The 24293-nt window shown below is 34.5% G+C and overlaps 2 protein-coding genes across 2 annotated transcripts in view; one reads left to right on the forward strand and one right to left on the reverse strand.

Moving 5' to 3' along the window:
• The window catches only part of LOC128158184 (voltage-dependent calcium channel subunit alpha-2/delta-3-like), an 88446-nt gene extending 84512 nt beyond the window's left edge, over positions 1-3934 (reverse strand). Inside the window, exon 1 of the mRNA XM_052820935.1 lies at positions 1676-3934. Coding sequence (XP_052676895.1) covers positions 1676-1866 — 191 coding nt within the window. The 5' untranslated portion in view covers positions 1867-3934. The remainder of the gene's footprint in view (positions 1-1675) is intronic.
• Positions 3935-20851: 16917 nt separating this feature from the next.
• Positions 20852-24033, forward strand: LOC128158193 (uncharacterized). The gene is made up of 2 exons (XM_052820945.1): positions 20852-20916; positions 22061-24033. The coding sequence occupies exon 2, from the start codon at positions 22061-22063 to the stop codon at positions 23792-23794; it is 1734 nt and encodes a 577-aa protein (XP_052676905.1). The 5' UTR covers positions 20852-20916; the 3' UTR covers positions 23795-24033.
• The last annotated feature ends 260 nt before the right edge of the window (positions 24034-24293 follow it).

The raw sequence follows: 24293 nt of genomic DNA on the forward strand, positions 1-24293 counted from the left end.
TCAATAAAGACGCGTCCCTAACACTGAGGGAAAACTCAGATGATACACTATTACAATCAGGGAAAAGGAGCAGAAGTCTACCTTATATATACCTAAAATTTCTAAAATATCTACCGGTAATCTCCCTTTTCTGTAGTCTCAGTTCTACTTTTCCTTTTTGGAAGTTTTTTTGAACTGATCGCAGTTTATAAGTCATTTTAACCTAGCTTTCATAAAGACTTTAACTTCTTCAAGCAGTTAGTTTAACTTTTACACAACTAATAAATAAATTCCTATTTCAATTCTAGTATATATAATCTTTATATAATGAAGAAAAGTCTCTCTCAGGTACAAGAATAAAGCCCAGTCAAATTTTTTAATTACTCCACATTCGATCCTTTTAATGAAGACTATGAGAACATGTGCAGACATACTAGAGGGGGTGGGGGGTCCCCCTGCAAATTCAAATTTCTTTAAATTTACATTATAAAATTACCAAAAATAATCCTCCGACCCCATTGCCCTGAAAAACTCAAACAACTGTCATTTTACCCCCCCCCCCCCCCCCCCCACCTTGGAAAATTTTCCAAGTCTGCACACATACAAAAACCAAACTTAATTATCTACCTGTAAGTCCCTTTTTAACCCAACCTTTCCCTTTAATCATTGATACTTCAAAATAACATAAATTCCACAGGGGGATCAATTTACCATGTTCAAACGAAAGATTAGAACATTTATGTTGCAAATTCCATGTATATTTTTCCCTCCAAATTAAGAAACAATTATCAAGCATGTAAAATGCCAAGATTGTTTGTGTGCAACATTCCAAATGTTGACAAATGTGCTGAGTTTGTTAAAGCAATATGAGCTGTATTTTTTAGAATTTTATTTTGCTGTAACAACCTGCTAATATGATAAGTCTGCATGTAACTTAAACTTTTATGATAAATAAGGTTGGAAAAAATCATTAATTTTTTACAGAGGAAAGATATCTCTTCTAAGGAACATATAGCAAATAAATTTTTGTACAGGACGACAATAATTCAATTTTGCTCCAATTAAGGCTCCTTAACTGCCCTTATCACAAAATTTTGGCAAAAAGAAATTTAAAAACCATGATATTTCTGTCATTTTAGTAGAAAATAACATTTTCGTTAAAAAAATTTCATCAAGGGGGGGGGGGGGGGTAAATAGATATTAAATATAATTTTATAGTTTAATTTCTTGGCACCATACCTGCATGTGCTTTTTGGTAATTATTTTTTGGGTCCCTTTAGATTGCAGGACTTTTCAATGTTTCTAGTTTTAAACTTGGAAATTCTAATCATAGAATATTAGTACGTTTAAAATAACAATTTATCACATTCTCCAAAATATTGAGTAGAAATAAATTCCATATGCCTGTATCATAGTCCTAAAACAAATTCGTTCATACATTTTTCAAAGGCTGAGTACATAATTCTACACTGAATGCAGCCATTAATATTTTTACTCTTGTTATCTTCATTTCTTAAATCTTTAACATGTTGAATAAAAGAAATACGTTCATCTTTTCTAAGGGGTGAATCGGTACAGTGTAGTTAAAAGAAAAATGACTATCATGTTTTGAATTAAGCAATTGGTATTAATTTTTAAAGCATGAATACTACGATATATAATAATTCAAAAAGAGAAGTTTTCCCCAGAATTTTACCTTTCAAGAGGAAATGGCTCCATGGGTCCCATTGGTGGTAAGAACCCTCCTGTGGAGTACTGACCCCCAGGGGGTGGATACTGTTGCCCTTGGGGGTAATGAACCTGCCCTTGTGCCACATTGAAATATAAGGTCACAATAATTCCCATAAAACACATTGTAAAATTTGATTTCACATAAATTCCTTTCATCTTATATGGAGACTAATCAAAAATTGAAAACACATGTATACTGTCGAATGTGCACATGAAATAACTGATCAAATATTGCTCGCTGCTGAAGTCACCAGGCAAGTGTCATTCTATTGGGAAGCGTCCAATCATGTGTGAGACAGGGCATCTTCTCTTTGTTTCTGTTTATAAGAAAACAGGTCATCTCCACAAGACTCTCATTTCAGTATATTAGCCTAAGTTATTTTGAAATATGAAATGTCAGATTAATATTTCATACGACCATTAGAGCACCTGACAAAACCACGGACTCCTACTGCGCACACTTGTATTATAGACTTAATGAACTTCCAATATGCCAGGGAAATTTAATAAATCTTCCATCACAGCTAAAATTCAATCATCGCTATCAAGTCCGCTTTCGACTTTAAAAAAAAAGATTTTTACGTACACACAAATAGAAACGTTAAATAATCCGGGACCCGCAGTAAAACAAGACCAAAGTAATTTCCAACAAATAGACTAAAAAAACACAAGGTGTCTAAAACCTTCTCATCAAAAATTCATAAAGAGCAATATCCCATCATTCATCAGCAGTCATTGAAAACGGCACTCTCCTGAGAGTTGATAGTGGCTACCAGAACTTGCTATACACAACTTCCTGACTTCTCACATAACAGGGAGGGTGAAATACATGTCAGTTGCATGTAGAGCTACAACTATACACGGCTACCTAAGGTCTATATTAATGAAAGTACTAGACCGCAGCTGTCTGTAACAGGCAGAATTATCTTCAAATTGTCCGGGATCGAGTTCTGGCTGTCGGTATTGGATTTTAATCAATGGTCCATGCTACATAACAAAAAGGGCGGCTATAACTCAATTCCACTCACAAATGCCCTCTGGGTACCAGAACAATACAAGCAGATTGTGCATGATAATGAGAAAGCAGAAATGTCAATATGTACCAGTGTCACAATTCACAGTCAGGCCTCCATTATAATAAAATCCAAAAAAACAGCAGGAGAGATGTTCCAAAGCTCCTTGTTTCCAATATTTGTTTTGAAGAGAGTTTGATAAACATTTGCTTCAATAATCAGCCGGCTGCATTGTATTTCCAATATTAAGTGTCCAATGATTCCTTGAGCTTAATGTTGGCAGCAGTTTGCAGAAAAACACTTTATACAGTTTCCTTCATTGACTTCTAGCTAGATCAGCCATTCCCACTTCGATACATTAACACCGAGGTAAACTATTTTTCCAATATCCTCTCCTCCTTGTTTTAGGCAGAATGAAGGAATTAAAATCTAAAGGGATGCCATTATTATCATCATTTCAGTCCAAGATGTCCATTAAATACTCCAAGGTAAAAGCGAAAAAAAATGTCAAAACAATGAGTCACTAAAACTTGATACGTAGATTTTTTAATTAGCACTTACGACAGAAGACAAGTACCTGATCGACGAAGCATCTGTATTAACCCACGTCCAAAGAAAGTTATCAGTTGCAGTGTCCTCGCACAAACAAGTCTTCGCATTACTTAACCTGTAATAATAAATACTGTCACGCGTCACTAGACGAGCCCTCGACGTCGGTAATAGACTCGTTGTTAATGAGCCCACATTGCTTCCTCTTCGCTTACTGGGAAGCCCAGCTTGATTCTCCTTCCTTCTTTCTGCTTCTACACGCTGAAAAAACCAATCCTTGATGGTATCGCAGGAATCTTGGAGAGCAAGAGAGAGAGAGAGAGACTTGTTTTCGGATCTTCTGGATTATTCAAGAAAACACATTAAATTCCCACCTCTCCTTCCGATATTTATGAGGTTTAGCTGAGCTGTAGCTATCTGATTGATATAGTACCGGGATTTTTTTTCTTTCAAAGATTTGCATTCCCTTTATGAATCAATGCTGAACATCTTTATCTTGTAAAGGTATCAATATGATTAATTTTTTTTTCAATTTTCACTTGATTTATTTTGTTTGGAGTCCTTGCTATATTGATTGGATGGGATTAGGCAAAATATGAGCTACTCTACAGGAAGTCTAATGGTTTATATCTAATCAAGCTTAATTCCTTTCCTTTTTAATATTTGGCATCTTATAATTCTTTATCATCTGATGATCCTCATTTTATGAATTCCATAATTGAAAAAGAATTAATAAAAAAAAAAAAAAATGGGAATAGAATCTCTCATAAAAGCTCAAATAGATAAAGTCATTATGCAATCAATACGATCCGATTATTAATCAAAGTTTCACAGTGATAAAAGATATTGTTTTTATCAAACAAGAAATAGCCTGAAAAATTCCAAACTGAAGGATTCTAAATGACAATAGTATTGATAATCTATATCGCTGCAACACTTATCATTCTGACAAGTGTATTGTTATGCTATAGTGTAACGAGCGCATGTATTGATTCATAGAAATATGGACATGCTGTTGAAGATATCTATAATGTAGATCTTTTCGTCCCATCTTTGGCATGGAACTCTTTCTGCTAGTAACAATACATGCATGAGTTTAATCAAAATACATGTATATATTCAATAGATACAGGAAAAGAAATTAATGTTCAAACTTCAAAGCTGTGGGAAAAAGTCCTCACCCTAAAGATATATATGTATAAATATATATATATGCCAATAATAGGTCTTTTATCTAAAAAGAGCTTTACAGATATGACGTTTTGTACATGTACATACCCAATCGGGGTATAGATAGAACTATCGATTTATGGATATTATCTTAGAATATACATATTTAATAATCTTTGTTTACTTGATATTTTAATCTGACGGGCCAGACATTTACAGCAAAAGGTTACTAGGTCTTACAAATCAGATATTAAGTATTAATTTAAAACAAACGCAGTGAACATCAAAGCATATTTGAAGAATATCACTTTCCTTTTCGAATCCATTTTGCCATTTTATCATGGCATGAAATGAGAATGTCAATGCCCATTACCTAGCTGCCCCTATTGTGAGAATGCATGCACGCTTCATCAATAGAATGGAAATCACACTTCATGGTTTACAATATCGAACAATGCAATGATATATTATTCAAAACGAGAATGCAAATAGCTTTTACTTAGCAGCCAAAAACAGAATTGGTAATTATCCCCGTCGTAAATATTTCTGGCAATCAATACCCCTGTCAATGACGAGAACCAGACTTGAGGTAATACTTTATGGAGCATTCCCATTGCATAATTAAAGTATGTAACATAAGTCTACTCAAGTGTGCTTTATATTCAAAACAAATGTTTACTTCCCTAGAGATATAAGTGAATGGCAAAAAGTGCCTAGCTCTTGAAACAAGGACTTTAAAATTGAACAGTTTTTTTTTTCATTTATTGATACTGGTCTTTGGAAAGCTCACAATTCTTGTGAGCTTGTAAGCTTGTACACCTTAAAAACACAGGTTTAAACCCTGATATTTACAATTGCAAATATGTTTCCTTAAATAAACCTATATATAGAATAGCGAAAACGTTCAATTCTGTATTAACTTTTTCATGACTTCACAATGATCATAGCACGCGGTTATCCCTGGTCTTATTGTAAACATAAAATCTCAGTAATTTTAACAGTTCCGAACGATTTGTCTTTTTCAAACGTATATATAAGTAATATACAGAAATGTTAAAAAGTTCACCGGGATATGAAGTTGGTTGGTACGAGATCAAATCTACCAAGACGCCCTTTGGGCTTCACAGGATTTGATCACGTGACCAACCAACTTCATATCCCAGAGAACTTTTTAAATTGCTGTTTATTTCTTGATAATGATTTGATCATGCTTGATGTGGTAGTAATTAAGACAAATACATACAATGTAATTATCGGTATATGCATGTATTAAACAAGTACATAGCATTACCATGATCATCATGATTATATACCCAGCTATTTTCCTTTGACTTTTTCTGGACTGTTTCTCTAACATTTTTGTCTGCGTACTAATTAAGGAAAGTGATAATTATAATCAACAAAACATTTCAATCATATTGTTTTTGTCGAAAGCTTGAAGATTGCCTACATCTACATCATGACTTCTTCAATCAATAAATCAAGAATTTATTTAAGATATCATTTTGTTGCTGATTATCAGATATGAACAGATATGGTCAGGAGTGATCAAATCCGATAAACAGGGTTGTCTCTAAAAATTGAAGTAGAAGGAAGAAATAAAAAAGTAGATGGGGGTCTGGAGGTCTAGCTTATAGCAGATTGTGTTTGAAATGCAATAATAGCCAGGTAATTACGTCATTATAGGCAGGGTAATTCCCTGCCCCCAGGGTCTTAGAGACAACCTTGAATAAAGCTCGAAGAGATTTTTTATATAGGTTTGATCACGCCTAATCATATTTGATCAACTCAAAATTTGCAAAAAATGATTCCTTATAACTTATAATTTTAAGTAATTGTATGATTAAGTATTAAAATAGTCATAATAGATTGATGAAATGTATTAGACTATACGTTACAAAATTTATTCTCAGTGTTATCACAATGTAAAAACATTTCGTCTACTGTCTGCAGCCTTAATTTACTCTATTCTGTATCCCCAAGTTGGTATATGATATCTTAAGCATATCAATATTTCATAACTTCAATTTTCCCAAGGTTTATTCATTTTAATTTGCATTCTACATCAATTCTTTTGACTTTCAAAATGAATGACAATTGCTTTTAATCATTTGAATGCTTAGTCACTGGATCTCATTAGTTAACAAGTGAGTGCATTAGTTTGAGCTGGTATCAGCTTTGTGTTAAATTCCTTCACTCTATTTTTTTATTGATTTATTTAAAAATATAGTTTTCCACTCATTTCTTGTGTTGATGTCGCCATCCAAGAATTTTTTTTTTTCTGAAGAAACAAAATTCTTTCTTTCCTCAAGCACCAGTATCAAATAAATGTGAGAATGGATGGACTCTCTCTCTCTCTCTCTCTCTCTCTCTCTGTTATAATTAACACTGACCTTTAGGGTCGGGTCGAGCATGTCGTGCGGCTCAGGTAATGGCCGGTCACAGAGGAAGTTTGTGTGTATAATCAGGTTACTGAAATCAAACAGCCAATCAATCAAATTAGTATTGATCTTAGAGAGAGCATGCAAACAGATTGGGTCATACACTGAATTAGAGCAAAAAATCAATAAATATTCCTCCTAATGCTGTAAATATATACTCATCTCCTTCCCATAAAGGGGAAAACATTACACCGATGAAACAAATAATTGATGATCTCTGTTTACCGTGTGGTTATAGATATGAACAGTGCTTGGAAAATGTCAGGTATGGTTTTCATCATGATCGGGTAATGTCTTACGTACGATCCGCGGATAATAATTCAAATATAAACTATAGTATTACTAGCTGGTTCGTTATTGATCAGCGCAGCTAACAGCGGAAAAAGAAAACAGTTATTAGAGACTTCCTAAAATACGTTATTAAAATTTGTGAAATGTATATAAAAGGTCTTGCCATATTCATAAAATAGTATTAACACCCAAAAAATAGCTGCTGTAAGAGCTACCTGCAATCATATATTTGGAGAACTCTGTAATCAAATGAATGGGTATCACACAAAAAATTTATATAAAATTTATTCAAGCTAGGGTATAAGATCTCTTTTAAGGTTTTTAAAACGATGCGTTTTTAGCCTATTTGCGTATAAATGAAAATCTCATTGCTCTCCTGCAGTGTTACCGCAAAATAAAATTAATTCCTCTTCACTGTCTTTAAGAATCAATATTAATATGAAACCTCAAATGTAATTACCTCTCTTTTTAGACTTCAGAGGAGTTTTTTTTTCAAGATAATCAAATGATTCTAAAAATAAAAACCTTGAAAAGTTGACTTTTATTAGACAGGAAAATTGTTCTTGACTGTTTCCTAGCTTGCAAGGAAAATGACTTGCAATTGGGGGAAATGTAGCTTCCAAATTTCCAATGCCTTCTGATGTTGTAATGTACAAAAAAACAAAAGAAATTACAAATTGTATTTCTGATCCATTAATATATTTTATAAGAAAAAAAATATTTTCATTATTGAGACTGGGTGGTCAAAAATTAGCCATCATATTTGCTTCAAATTTTTAAGATATGATTTGTTTAGCTATATAAATTATCATTTGGTAAAGAACAAAATCCTTAAACATGTATTTCATCTTTTGAATTTGAGTATTTTTTTATATTTTTTAAGCAGAGCTCTCCTTTAATGGAGATCAATACAGTCTAAATATGGCCATAATCACCGAGCCCTCTTAAAATGCTGTAAAACTAAAAATAGAAGACTTTGCATGTCCAACAAACTCATTTCCAAGTATACATACAGCAATTAAGACATTGGTGAACTGATGTCTAATCAAATCTTTACAGAACTGCAGCCGAATCAGGAGATGGTGCAAATTCTTCCACCGTTTCCACTTCCATTTTTTCTTCCGTCTTGGGTAATTAGACCAAATTGACAAGCTGATGTCAAGTACAAGTTCCATGGCAGCACTAGAGTGCACATGCACTAGTGTGCACATCAACCTAAGGAGGAGACAAGGAATACACTCTCTGATAATTATACTGCAAATAAAATGCTGAAGACCGTTCATTACCATACATTGTTGGTCACAGGGATTAATTTTGGTGGACTGGGATGTACCATTTCTTTTTCAACATATTAGCAGGGACGTCATTTAAATTCCTTGATTTGCTTTTATGGATAATGAATATTTAGTAAGAATGTGATTATAAAGGTGTAAACACATAAAATGCATGGAAGCTAGTTGAACAGCAAGTGCATTCCATAACTGCCAAATTACTGAAAAAGTTTTTTTTCATGACTCTCACAATATTCATTTTCACTGATTTGTGATATCAGTTGCTTTCATTGGCCTGGGTTTGATGTCCTATTGTTTTTAAAATTTATTTCAAAACAAATTACATTTCACCTATAGCTGATGCATAATTTGATTTTAAAAAAAATTCCGATTAGGTATAATTTTAAACAACATTTGCCAAAAAATATTTCCACATGACAAAAATGTTGATAAACAGAATTTTTTTACTTCTATCATATATACAAGTTACAATCTTATGCAATATGTTATGAGTAATTATCTAGCCTTTGATCAATCAACAATACATGCATTTAAATAGAGAGGTTTAGCAGACCAACGGGTATGAGTACTTGTACTCGTTGGTTACAAGTTAGAACTACCCGTACTTACTGACGAATAAAATAACCGAGTCATTGCATGTTTTGGAGAAAGAGATGTGTACGTGTATTAAAACTCCAATAACATTGAATTTTAATGAAAATTTATGGTTGGTGATATCAGTATTGAACTTTTCACATTAAATATTCAGGCTTAAGAAAAATAAACATATAATTTATAAAAATAAATAGTCTTACGGGTACTTTGCAAGTTACACGTATTCAGGTACTGTCACATATGTGTAGAAATTCGTCATTACACAAACTGATGACGTAATGCACATAATTTTCTTTCTACACGTACACATTGGTTTGCTAAATTCTCTAATATTAATTAAACAAAATTACTTCATCCTTAAGTTTTTTTTCATACCAATTCACATTTAGCTGTTTAAATTTATTCAAATCAACAAAACAACCTGGTGATTTTAAAACCCCAATATTGAAATGCCATCAGAAAACTGTTATTACTGCAGGGTATCCAGCATATCGGGGATCCTGCGAAACAGATTTTCTCTATTAGGGGGAACTCGGGGAAATACAGGAAAGGGGGAGGGGCTATCTATTGTACCAGAGATCCAGAATTTACCCCCCCCAGCCCCCTACCCCCGGTTGTACGACGCCTATACCCTCTGGGGGAAGGGAAGGGAACAAGTCATATATATTTGTTGCAACTTCACGAGGCCTATGTAGTTTTCTTGAGTTTGAATTTTTTAAGGGTAGCGGGAGTCCAGAACCCAACAACCCCTCTCCCCCCTGCGATCTGCACTTCGCGTGCACCGGGCATGCAATAGGATGTGCTACCCGTAATTCCTGTTTAGAGGTGTAGGAAAATCCCTTACCATGCTGGCTCTGTTATAGTCTGTACACATGTTTAGCTCAGCTATCATCTAAGCAAAACAGCTCTACTAAATTTTGGGTGAAATTATAAATAACATCACCTGCAGTGGCATTATCTGCGACTTTCCATGTCCGTAGGAACGCGGGAAATATACGGATGTTGCACTCGGAACTCCCAATCGAAACATCACTCGGCCCTTTCCGTCAAGTCGAGAATAAACGGAAACGGAAAAGGCCGAGCGATGCTCCGATTGTCGGATCTGTTGCACAAAATATTCGATCATTTCCGCTGTCACGAATACAATCTTATCATTGGCGGCATTGGCGGATCTAGGATACTACTAAGAAAAGAAGCCCGGTGGTTTTTTATGTTTACGTTTAAAAAATACAAGCAGGCACGTAGCATCGTTTTTCAAAGTGGGGGGGGGGGGGGGGGCCAGACTCATCCAAAAAATCTTGACAAGCAAAAAGAAAAAAAAAAAAATTAAACTTTTCTAAAATCTTCAAAATCTTAATTACATACTCCCAAAAAAGTGGGGGGGGGGGGCAACTCCATGATAATTCAATTTTTTATATGTAAATTTTGAAAAATTTGTTACTGCGAGAAAAAGTGGGGGGGGGGGGGGCAGGCCCCCCCTGGCCCCTCCTGATGCTACGTGCCTGACAAGACTATTCCTTCATATAATGTGTAACGTTAACTCACCCTGATCTAGCTTTGCTAGTAGCCAAGATTCTTAGCACCGCTCCTTAAAGAACATCATCATGTATGCATGAAGACTTTTTGCTTAGAAGATAACCCTGATTTCAAACATGACTTCAGTGCAAAATCAACTGCCATAGTACTGCTTATATATCTTGTAGCGGTTTTTTTTTTTGGGGGGGGGGATGAAGCCCCTCTCAAAATACAACATGATTTCTCTCTCTCTCTCTCTCTCTCTCTCTCTCTCTCTCTCTCTCTCTCTCTCTCTCTCTCTCTCTCTCTCTCTCTCTCCGTGCATGCACTTAATAGCAATTAATCACTGATAGAACACAGACTTTACAGTAGAAATAAGACTTCAAAATAGTTGGCTTGTACATGTACCTCTGTTTAATTTACTGATAAATGATAACAGTATCATTCTACATGTATACGTAATTCAAGAGAAATTCAAAGAGAAATAAATTATGTAAATATAAACAGTGAAATACATTTCCATAAGGGACAACAGTTTGCGATTTCTACTGATTTTGCATAATTATTGACTGTTTATAAAAATGACATAATCTCGACATCAAAGGTTGTTCAACGGAAACTTTTGAAATAAAAAAAAATCACATGAGAGAAAAGTAGAATACATGTATATAATTAATCCCACCATAACTTCATCAGAAACCCACGAGAAAAACAGAAACCTACATGGGTTTATTATTGTCAACTGTATTCAACTGTTATGTAATCGTCCCAGTAGCTTCCAAAACAAATCAAAGTACATGTACTGAAGATCTGATGGGAGTTGATTTTATTGATTATTGTTCATTTTTTTTTTAAATATGTAATTTCGCATATAGCAAGTAGTTTATTAGTGCTATATTTGAAGAATTACACACATTTTTGTTTCTAATATGAATTATCGGGCTACTCCGAGCAATAAACAGAAAAACCCCATAATGAATCTTGTTGCGTAATATTTAAAGATAGAATTAATGCCATCAAATTGTAATCGAAATATTTCTGGAAAATTGTATCCAAGCAAAATTGAACTCTGGCGTAGGAATTCATACGACTCTAAAAATATCTGAATTGTTTGTACCATTTAAAGTCTGACTATTTTCAAGTAATTTATTAATAAGTTTCTTTGAAAAACAATGCTAATGAATGCATTCAGAATTTATCGATTATTTTCAAGTACTTAAAAGAACTAAGTTTTGTCAGCGGTAGTGATTTGTGCTGAGGTCCAAACACTGTTTCACTTCCGGTTTACCAGAGTAACTGAATAGGAAAGCTAGTTGATTATGATCATTTCCCAAAAATAGATATATTGCGTTGCAGCAATTTTGAAAAGGGTAGAAAAAAATTGCATGGAAGTCGTATAGTTGGAAGTAAACATTCAAAGATTCCCTCTTTCTCCTCTCTAATTAACGTTCGGACATTCATCATGAACATCTTTTTTTTAAATCAGAAATTTACCTATCAGTACAAATATTGATAACAGAAAATGACAGCAACATTTTCAGCAGACGTTTATGTTGACCAGCGCGCTACTTTTAAGAATATCTAACGCCACAATAAAAGCCAAAGTGAAAGCATGTACGTGTTTGCAGCTTCCTCATTACCATACATGATTCAGCACCAAATCAACCAATATCCGCTACGTTGGAAAAATGATAATGATGATGATAAAAATGAACAGAGTAATAAAAATATGCAAATATCTGTCAAATGTACTCAAAAGAAGATTACAAAAGTCTGTGAGAGGAAGTTAGAAAATATGACAGCAAATGGACAGCAGCTTCGCCGACGAGGATACAGCTGACAAAAAGGAGATTTGATAAAGACAAGGACGGGGATTGTGCCTGATGGACCGTCAGAAATGGACAGATTGAATTAATGTCAGGATAAGGGAGGTTTATTTTCCTTGATGCTAGTATACATCTATGCAAGAAAGAATCTTCATAGAGAGCGTCAACATGATCAGAAGTTGAAGTATATGACAGAAAATTTTAGTAGACTTTAGACCTATTGTCTTTTCTCTCAAGCAATCTAAAAGCATTGGCATTAAAGAGGACAGGATGCTCGTGGCTCATTTTTAGGCTATATCTACCTGTTTTAAGCGAGAAGTTCTGTATCATGTTATAGGAAAATGTTCAAATTCGCGTTTTAATGCTAACATACTAGTATTTGAATTTTTTCTCTTTTATAGATAATAGTTTATAATTTAATTCTGGTTGTAACGCGGCATTTGATTGGATAGAAAAATTAAGTTAAATTTGTATAACCTGGTTTGCACGTCACAAGACACGTCACAATGCACTAACGTCAAAAACGTACTAATCCGCTTGACGTTACGTTTGAATTTTGAACAGATTAATATCATTTTTAAAAGTAAACTGACTCAATTTGTACAGCAAATTACAGAAAATTAAATTATAAGGAATGAACTCAATATCTACCCAAGTTATACGAGTATAACCTGGGTTGGAGCAATTTACGCTTTTTTATAATCCGCTTCGCGGATTATAAAGCGTAAATTGCCCCAACCCAGGTTATACTCGTATAACTTGGGTAGATATTGAGTTCATTTCTTAAATGACCCAAAATACCATATTAAAAACTGTAAGGTAGATCTAATGGCTAATTTGCTGACCACCCAGTCTCCAATACACTGAATTAATATTCCGCCAAACAATTTTAGACTACATGTATATAAAAGAAACATTTCGCAAAGAATGGAATTAAAATATTTAGGCATGTTTCTATTAAAAATGTGAAAGTACTATATATGGTTTAAACCTAAAATTGCCCCTTCAATGAACATCGTCATTTACTGTTATTCTTTGTTTTCTTGGTACAGGTATACATTTGAAGTTTTTTTCATAATTTCAATTTTGGTTTACACAGGATGAATCTCTGCCATTCAGTCAACTGAAAGGTAACTGAAAGGTGGCATAGCTATGCCATTCAGTCACCTTTCCGGACCATTCAGTTATCATTCAGTTCACTGAATGGCAGAGATTCATCCTGCGTTAACTGCCCACAGTTTAAAAATATGATATCATAAATTTACCTTTTCGCTTTTCGCTTTTTTAAAGCATAAAACGGCTTGTTTGGAAGCAGTTTTTATTTTAAGAAAACATTGAGTGATTGCTTGAACAACCAACGTATTTTCATCAAAGATGTATCTTTCCAGTACTGATGAGTTGCAAAAAGTTCGTTCTTGTTCATAGCGTCGCTCTATATTTCCCATTCGAAAAAAAAAAAAAATTAGAAACATGTCAAATTTGACTGATTTTTATTGAATCATAAAAATAGCATCAATTCCGACGTAATATACTGCCACTGAGTTCAAATAAATCAAATAAATAGGCCAAAAATATAATTTATATCAACTCTTCTAAAAAATAACAAAACAATTTAATGTACCTGAAGCACTTTTAAAAATTTGCGAATTATGGGGGCCAAATTTAACTTATATCATACATTTGTATATATTTCTTTATCTGTCTCTTATGACTTAAATGCATTCAACTCCACATGCCACACCTTCAAAATATTTTTTAAAAAGCACTAGATAATTAATAAGATGAACCACCCCTTGCCATTGAAAGCATTTGTTTGTCCTGCCATTGTAATACACTTATGCCAATTAATATGAAAAGTTTTAACTTCTATTGTGCGTACTGGATTCCGCGTCTTAGGACCGGTGTCCTAAAAAGAAACATAACCCTTACTGCACGTCTAAGATTGCCAACATATAGGAGTAATATATGTTCTACCATATAAGAGAAGGAGACGTAACTTTAAAGAGACTTAGACAAGATTTAAGATCAAAATTTTATTTTTCATTTTTTATGTACATAATGGTCATAATCTCAAGTTATAAGAGGTATACAGAAGTTTTGAAATCATTGTTATGTAATCAGAGTTCGAGTCATATAATGTATAGCATGGAATAACCAGTTATTTGTCAAAACGACTCGTGGCAAACAAAGTAAACAACTAATTCAGTGTGTTCACAAATAATAAAATAAATAGAAGAAAGCAATATTGACTTGAAACTTATTAAAACGCATGTAAACAAAAACAAGGCTTATGCTTTGTTACATAGCCCTGTATCTTGATTGTAACTCAATATCTGATTTTCAAATTTCGACAAAGAATTAAAAATACCTAAATTAACCATTCTTAATATAAAAATTGATCTTTTTTTAAATTTGAGCCTAAATTGTGTCTACGTCTCTTTAATTTTATGAACCAGAAATATGAATGCAGCTCACTGAAAGTGTTTATTGTACCAGACATTTATATTCTTAGAAAATACTAAATGTCTGAACTTGTTACTTAATCTCTGATACTTTGTAATTATAGAACTATAAGTCGGTTCTGCGAAACTGACAGGAGCGTTTTAATACTAGTTTTAATGAAAAGTATTTTTCAGTGCTTCATGTGGGTACATGTACAAACTAGTTAGCATTGCCAAAAACTATAAATGCGAATCTAGCTATCGCTATCTTCAGAACCCAACTGTGTACCGAAGTTAACATTTTATTGGTAGAACATTCTCTACGTATTGACATATCTAAAACGAGGCAAGCTTCTGACAAACAATTCAAATTGATAAAACAAGATTGTCAACTGTCTTTACTGAAGTAATCATTTCGTAAGTTCTATGGTCGATACGACGGTATTTTCAGCAAATGCAATACAGTGCTAGCTCGAATGATGACTAGCGTTTTTCATACTTACTTTTATGCCATTATTAATCACCGAATTGTCTTCGGATTTTTCCGTTTACTCGATTAAAAAGACCATACGGCGGATGTGACCGGTCAGCAGAAGATGCTCACCTTTATGGCACCTGACCCTGCGTCTGATACTTGTTGAGGTTCGTGTTTGTTCTGTTCCTGTTTTGTATGTTTCCTTCGTTCTTTTAATTTTGAACACTGTTCGTTATCACCACAATTCATTAATAAGAAAGTGGAAGAAACTTTATAAGAAATAATTAAGCATGTATTAGAACATCTTACTATAGTCTTCAAGGTAATGGCAAAGTGGAAAGATTCCATCGTACTCCTAATGACGTAATGGCTAGGACAATTAGAGACAACGCTCAAACAAGGCATATCCTATTAAGACGTTGGAAGGTATCCGTTTTTACCCTAACAATTCACCAACATTTTCTCCGTACTACTTTATGCATAACAGATGTGTTGTGTTACCTCTAAATACTTTAATGAAATGCAGGAAAAGATCAACAAGAACAACACGTCAAGGCTTTCATGTTAGTATATCGCAATATGAAGAAGGTCGAGACAAACCAGTGTGCTGAGAAGAGAACAAGAACAAAGATTTTCTGGTAGGAAGCCTAGTCCACCTAGAGAAAAACAAGAAAAACGTGAATGTTGGAAGAAGTTGCCATCATATTATCGAATGTTAGATAAAAAAAGACCGGTTAATTTCGTGGTGGCAAGAAACCAATAGAAAGGATTAACTACCAAATGTCTTGCACGACAATTGAGACCGGCTAACATTTCTTACCCTCCCCCCCCCCTTTCAAAAGCTATAGAAGATTTCTGTAGAACCCTTAGAAAAAAAACTATGTGACTATGTGGTGCCACTTAAAATGAATCATTACAGAGATCGAGCATATGCAATCAGGGTCATTCAAGGAGCGATAATTTAAAACAACGTGATAGACAAGAGTTATCAGACAAAGAAACATACCCTTGGCAAAACTTCGAAGAAGATCACGAAAGATTAATGCTGTTAAAGTGAACAGCCGACCTTAGACACACTGTCAGACAATTATCGGTCAATACTATGGGATATTCCTAGATACCCCAAAAGTACCCTTTGACGAAGATATAGAAATAGAAGAAATAATCATTGAAGTAGGTTAAAGATTCAGACCAACCTCTAAACCGCGCAAATCAATCCCTTAGTCCCGGAAAAAAACAAGCGAACAAAAGTATACTGAAGGTAGTTTAGCTATTATAAAACAATTAGTCAGATAAATAGGTTAATTAAGTTACTTTATTTTCAATATGAATTGAATAAGCTTTGTATACATTGCACGCTTATAAAAAGGTATGAAAGAATGGTCCTCTTTGACATTGAAACAGATATCGAGAAACCACCAACTAACAAATGTGGACATGGCACCTCAGAAGTTTGAATATGCATAGAAAAAAGTAAACTGGCGACTAATTCAAAAAGCCATAAGAGCGAGTTGATTACAAATCTTAGATTTCTGGTAAAAGCAATAAAATACTACGATCGACATTAAATTTTGAGTATGGGACAAGGTTTCTCGGGTTTACATGGTAAATGATCATTGTCATTACCCCATTTTATATTTTCGAATGTAATTCAGATATATCCGATATTTTTCAGAAATTCATCTACAATAGTATTTTAGTATTTCTGATATGAAAATATTATGGCATAACGATTGAAATATACATAATTTTATGATTAATTTTATAAACTTATTAATTATTGTTATATAATCATCTATTGTCATTTTCCTAATTATTTCAAACCAAATGTGGTTAAACAATAAAGTCAAAAAAGTAGCAGAGTGCAACATACCTATTTGTTATGTGATGTTTTACTGTACAAAGATGAAGGTGGTTTAATTTCGAGCAGATAGAGGTAAATTATTTCATGAATATGCGAGGAATAATGCTATATGCAGTAATAGTCTATTTTGAAAATTATCAATTAGGGATAAATGTTTATAACGTGGACTTTACATAGCAAAAAAAAAAATACAGAAAACGCGATAAGTACACATGGAAATATATATCAAATGGACAAGCTTTAATATTGTTTATTTTTACATTAATGATTTTCAAAATTTCTTTATATTACATGTAGTATTACCTTTTTTATGCAATGAAAACAAAATTATATTATATGAAAATATAGACCATTCCGGGATTTTAATCTAATATCATTACGGAAATTCTACAGAAGTACTTTTGCTATATAAATAGTTCATTATTGCTTGCGTTTAATTGTAAATGGGTAATTAAGTCCAGTGATGAGCATGAGCCTGTCAACACCGGGTCGAAAAGATAAATAAAACGCTACTGCTGACCACGGTGCGTCAGATCATTAGTGTTGACTTGATCACATTTACTTATAAGGGTTGGAAATCTGAGGTACAGTGTCCGAGCGTATAAAAAAAAGAGATGTGAGGAAAGCAGTTATCAAGTAGTCAATGGATTAAGCTGTCTTTTGCCTCTTCTTTTTGTACAGACAAGATGATATCAACATACGTGCGCGCTTTCATAAAAGTAAACATAAATGATTCATAAATTTCTTGTAATCAATATCTTTATGTTTTATTATACAATATATTATATATAAATTGTGGAATTTTATTTGGAATGTTTTATTTTGAAAATAGTTTGAATTATAATAAAAGAAGTAGTCATCTGGAAGCTGTATTTTGCCTCCTCATGTAGAGGATGAAATGATTCTGGTTTTTAAAACGTGACGTATACAACGCCAGCAGGTGTCTGGTCAAGAACAAATAAGGTCCCGAGGATGAAATGAATTGAAATATCATATTGGGAGGAACCATACTATGATAAAGTGTTGGAGAATCCGGGTATCGATCCCAGTACCCTCTATGGTACTAAACAAAAAGCTTAACCATGGTCAGTGTACGACCAACCAGCGCAATCACTCGACTATACTACTCTAGACACGACTATAAGCGAGGACATATAGCACATGGTTCTTAAATTTCGATGGTTTTCATGTTTTTTTCAAAAAAGTTGGATTTTTAGAAATTTGCCTCCTTGAAACAAAAATCGGAAATGGCAGTTTTCAAGAGAATATCTGACTCCTATTGATTTTTGGGAGTTGATTTTAATCAACTCTCCTATGCATTTACTCGGGCAAACCGAAAGTGAAACAGTGTTTGGACCTAAGCACAAATCAATACCGCCGACAACACTTAGTTCCTGAAAATAATCGATAAATTCGATGCAATGTATTCTGAAGCATTGTTTTTCAAGAAAACCTATTTATAAATACCATGAAAATAGTAAGATTTAAAATGGTACAAACAGTTTAAATATTGTTTGAAGTCGCATCATGTATTCATACGCTAGACTTTAACCAGACGCTCAGAGAGTCTCTCTTGCTTGTCGGAGATAAACGGAGACAGTAGAGCATTTGGTTAAACAAAACTAGAGTTTAATCTCGATACAATTTCTCAGAAATATTTCGATTACTGGCACTACCTGCCATGCAAAATCACATATCGCTGATTTCAAAATAAATGATAATCGATAAAATCAACTCCCGTCAATACTTCAGTACTTTGATTCTTTTAAGGAGACTGGTTTTTTTTTTTACAACAATGAGGATTTTCCTTTGAAAAAGGATAAAATTAAGCACATTTTTTGTGTAACCATTTTAAAATACATTTTATGATCTTATCAAAGTTAGAATGGAGTTTCCAGATTTAGTTCTACATTGCTTTAAGTATAACGTTGCATGTAAAAAAAATTAACATCAAATAATATATTTTTAATCTTTTTTTATTTTATCTGCAACTCTTTTATGGAAAATAACATATCTAGGAACTGCAACACCTTCTTTAAAAGTTGTTTTACCCTAGCCAAACGTACCCCCACTCCTTGGGTTCGCACGCGTATGCTGAGTACAGTTTAAGATCAAAGATTAATTAACTGTCTTCAGGAAATACTCCTTCCTTCAATATTTAGATTATGTAAAACATTAACGAGGTTAAAGGGAAGTAGGAAAACCTGGAATAGGTGACATTAAACGGTATATCATTATAAATATAAAAATTAACAAAGGAGAGAAACATCTCATTCATAAACGTTTCTATCTTAGTGAACAAAGTGTCATGTTGTGAATTTTGAATGTACTGTGTGGGTGTAAATACAAAGTTTACAACATGACAACACTTGTCATGTTGTAAATTTTGTATTTACACCCACCCAGTAAATTCAGAATTCACAACATGACAAAAGAATTCATACATGTATAATTTTACATGATTGCACTACATAGGCGTCGGAACTTTGGGGGGGGGGGGGGGGGGCTGGGGTGGGGGGGGGGGGGGCTTAGCCCCCCCGCCCAACTTTTTTGCTTAGTTAGAGCTAACCATTAGGCACATAGCAGAACAGAGGGTTCAGCCCCCCCCCCCCCCACTTTTTTTTTTGGCAGGAAATATAACTGTTCCGTAATGTACGTTTGAAAGATTGAGAAGTTGGAGTCAAAAGCCCCCCCCCCCCCCCCTCCACGATTAGGATTTTTATGATTGGGGGGAAAATGATTTGGCCGGAAAGATTTTTTTTGTTTTGGAAGCATATGATCCTCTCCCCCCCCTCCCCACCTCCCAACGGATTAGGATTTTCAAGATTTGGGAATTTTTTCTCAATACTTCTGAGGATCAGTCTAGCCCCTCCCCCCCCCCCCACTTTTAATGTGCTTCCGACGCTAGTGAACTATCGAAAGGACTCGGTCCCATGCTAATATTTCAAATACCTTCTCTGCATAAATCACAAATTGAAACTACAGAAAATATGCCTGAGTAACTCTCACACCGGCAAACAAAACTACCCCAGTTCGGAAAAATTATGGATCCGCCCATGGCATTCAGCGTTTCCGCTGGTTTAATTTTTTAATTACACTATCACTTTAAGTTTTCCATGAGTTCTTTCATTTGCACTTAAATATGCACGTGCATGTAGAGAATGTATGTACAGCGTATACAATTATTAATATTTATACAAAGTACTGGTCAGTATATCTTTTATGGTGACGAACTTGAGTACCCAACATACACGGAGTGGGGGAGGAGTCCAGACCCCCCTACCTCAATGAAAAATTAAAATTTATCAAATTTACATAATTAATATAACAAATATGCCACGCTCCCCTACCCGGAAATTTTTGTTGATCCGTTCATGCAGAAGAAAACTTTAATTTATTCTATAAGCCATGTATTTCAATATAAATCTTTTATTTTTTATCTTGGCAATATATGATCTGTACACTTAGTTTAATTTAAAAATGTGCTTTAGTATACAGTGCATAGATTTCTAATATCATAGTACCAATATCACAGAGACACCCTGCATTAAAATTTCAAATAAACTTTGTTTATTCAAGGTAGGAGGTCAGGAGATTTAAACTTTGTCTCTACGTGTACGTACATGACCAGGAAGTAAATTACACAAGTCTCCTATTCTCTCATTCTGACATCAGGGCGTTATTCACACGATATTGCCTACCAGTGTAACTTGTAAAAGGTCACATTGATACACGGTAAGTTATAATAATTGTTTCCATATCGCATGATGGTTAGGAAGTTGATATATTCCTTTAATGTTGGGTTAACTTCAAGATTATCAAGTCGTTCAACAATGGATAATTTTGTAAATGTACTGAACCGAAAGTAGTTGCCATTTTTTGAAAGAGCGACATGTATTTTCCACCATTGACGCATACATTCACCTGCAATATTTTTGTTTACAAAAAATGTATACTTTAAATAAACCAAGGTCACAAATAGATGAGACCTACGATGGTCAATTGGACTTATAAGTTCATAATTGATTTTTAAAGGGAGGGTATAATGCACGGCTCTTGAGGGGTTAGAGAGGGGTGTCTATAAGCCCAACCCCCTCTCGTCAAAATTTGAATATTATATCATATGGATTCACGGTTGTAGAACCATTTAAACAAGAGCTTCGACTTTTGGTAGTTTTATCAAAAAGCAAATTGACGTAAGCCTGTATTTTTCAGTGCTGGCCACTCAGACATGCATGACTCTTTGAAATCAACAAGATTTGTCTGGCTTTTGAGCCAAGAATACGCAATCTGTGTATATTTCATTTGAAACCAGAATATCTATAGGACAACTATGTTATGTCACCTCTAGTCTAGAAATTCTGCATCTTATATTAATTCTTTAATTCTGTTTGTACATCTATATTTTACAATGCCAAATAAAACATATTAAATAAAATTGTTTAAAGAAAATTACATATTATACAGAAACGACCGCCCACCCCCGGATTAGGAATTTCATGATTTTGGGATTTTTTTTTCTTGGGTATGATTTTTTTTTAGCTATAGGTATACCACTAAACCCCCCCCCCACCACCACCAAGGATTAGGAATTTCATTTGGGAAATAGGCTTTTTTGTCAAGATTTCTGATGATTATTGTAGCCCTCCCTCCGATTTTCAATTCGGAGGGAGGGACTCCCCTGGAAAAATTTTCTTGATCCGCCCATGCATTTACTGCTGTTTTACGAGGGAAGGGGGTGGTGTACTTATGTATTTATATATATGTTTGTGTAAGGGGGGCTTATGTCGATATTATTGACTCCCTAATAATATATGATAGCAAAATAAATAAATGTAACAGCTCCCTTAACTTACAAACTGTACTTTTCTCATTTCAGATGGCATTACCTGAATCCCAAATACCACCCGACGCCCAGCATTATTTGGTGTGTGGCACTGAAGACTGTGAGAAGAACTGCCAGTTTTACTGCAATGACTGTCACCAACCAATGTGTGAACAATGCAGAGATGAACATCAGAAGAATAAGAAAACCAAGATCCATGAAGTGGTTTCTTATAAACAACGTAAACGACCGCTTCCTGTGGAGAAATGTAAAATCCATCCCACAAGAAACATAGAACTTCTCTGTGAGGAATGCCAAATTCCCATTTGTCCCAAATGTGCAACCACAAAAGAACACCGCGGCCATGTGTTTACTGATCTAGAAATGGTCTTTGCTGAAAAATGTTCACTTTTTCACGTAGAAATTACCAAGATTCGAAGCTATTTTGAGCCTACTTCTCAAGACCTGAAAAAAGAAATTGCGGGAGATGTCACAGAAATAAAGAAGATCATGGAGGGTGTAAGAACAGCCATTAAGACTGAAGCTGAGGCCGTAAAAAAGCTGGTAGACACAGTCACATCAGATAAAATAGAACAAGTCAACAAAATAGAACAGTCATTATTACAAACATTTAACGGCCAAAACCAAAAAATAGATGATTACATCAACTATCTCAATGATTTAGTCAAAATATTTTATGGTTACCTATCTCCCTCAAACATAGAACAATTAACATTTGCTCTCAAATCAGAAAACTTGGTCATTAGACCCATACCAGAGACATCCAAACCAGTCCCACCCGTATTTACTGCTGGTCAATACAGCAAGGAAGATGTCGCCAAATTACTCGGTAGAATAACTGTTCCAAACACTAAACCAGAAAACAGAAAAATAAAGCCCATGGAGACTGCCTCTACACAGATGAAACCTACAGGGAAACAGAGGAAACAAGACAGAGAGAAATCTGACATGAAACAAACTCTGTCTCTGTCTTCCTCTGTCACCAAGGTCAGGGAGTACACAGTACCAGGTGTTAATGGTGTATATCATATATCACTGGGTAAATCAGGCAGACTCTGGGTCAGTGATCATATTGGTAACCTTGTCCAAACAGATCTATTGGGGAATCAGCTACAGAAGATACGAACCAGTGGTATCAGAAATGAAGGCTACCACACAGTCACACAGGACGGGGATCTGATCTTTACAGACAAAAACAACAAAGTCATCAATAGGATAACACTGGGTAATACAATCACTGAATTCATTAAAACAGGAGACTGGGAACCAATCAGTATACACTCCTCCCACATCAACGGGGACCTACTGGTGGGGATGTGGAAGGGCATAGAGGGTAAAGTCACCAGGTACAACAAGACAGGGACAGAAATACAGAACATACAGAGAGACAACAAAGGACAGGGACTGTATAGAACACCACACTACATCACAGAAAACATCAATGGTGATGTCTGTGTATCAGACTATATCAAACATGCTGTGGTGGTGGTGGATAAATCAGGACAACACAGGTTCTCCTACACAGGTCAGGAGACAGGGTTTACTCCCTATGGAATATGTACTGATGCACTCGGTCACATCCTGGTGTGTGATAGTATCAGTAAAACAGTTCATCTCCTGGATCAGGACGGTCAGTTCTTGTCTCTACTACTCACACCACAACAAGGGGTAAAGTATCCCAATAGTGTGTGTGTGGATGATGAGAACAATCTCTGGGTGGGACAAAGTAGAACCAACACAGTGACAGTGTACAAGTATCTACAGTGAACATTGTATATCTATACATCAATTATGTACAGTGTGTATGTTGTGAGACAATGTGACAACAACACAGTTGTAGTGTACAGTGTATGATTACCGGTATATAGTACATATACATGAACACCATAGATCACTGCTTAAATCTTAATTCTTCACAAATATGGATACCCAGATAGAGGTGTCAAAAAGAAATTGTTGGAAATTTATATAAAACATTATCTAAAAAATATCATAATTTTCTTATATATATATGTGTGTGTAACTGGTGTTTTAAGGGTGTAATCACGCCTGGTTGTGAGTTTACACATTTATTTGCCTGCCCCCGGAAATATATAAGGGATCAGTCTTTCAATAATCAATAGACAATAATTTACTAATTTTTAAAATAAAATACGAAGTTGAACCAGGGAAAAATAAGGTACAAAAAATAAATAGTGTATTTATCGTTAACACTTTGGACCAAATTAAAAACAAATCATATTTTACAGACTGATTAATTCTCTTC

Source organism: Crassostrea angulata, chromosome 8, assembly GCF_025612915.1.
Source record: "Crassostrea angulata isolate pt1a10 chromosome 8, ASM2561291v2, whole genome shotgun sequence".
NCBI lineage: Eukaryota > Metazoa > Mollusca > Bivalvia > Ostreida > Ostreidae > Magallana > Magallana angulata.

Excerpts from the sequence above, each read along its gene's own strand:
- LOC128158193 (XM_052820945.1), top strand. The coding sequence starts at position 22,061 with ATGGCATTACCTGAATCCCAAATACCACCCGACGCCCAGCATTATTTG.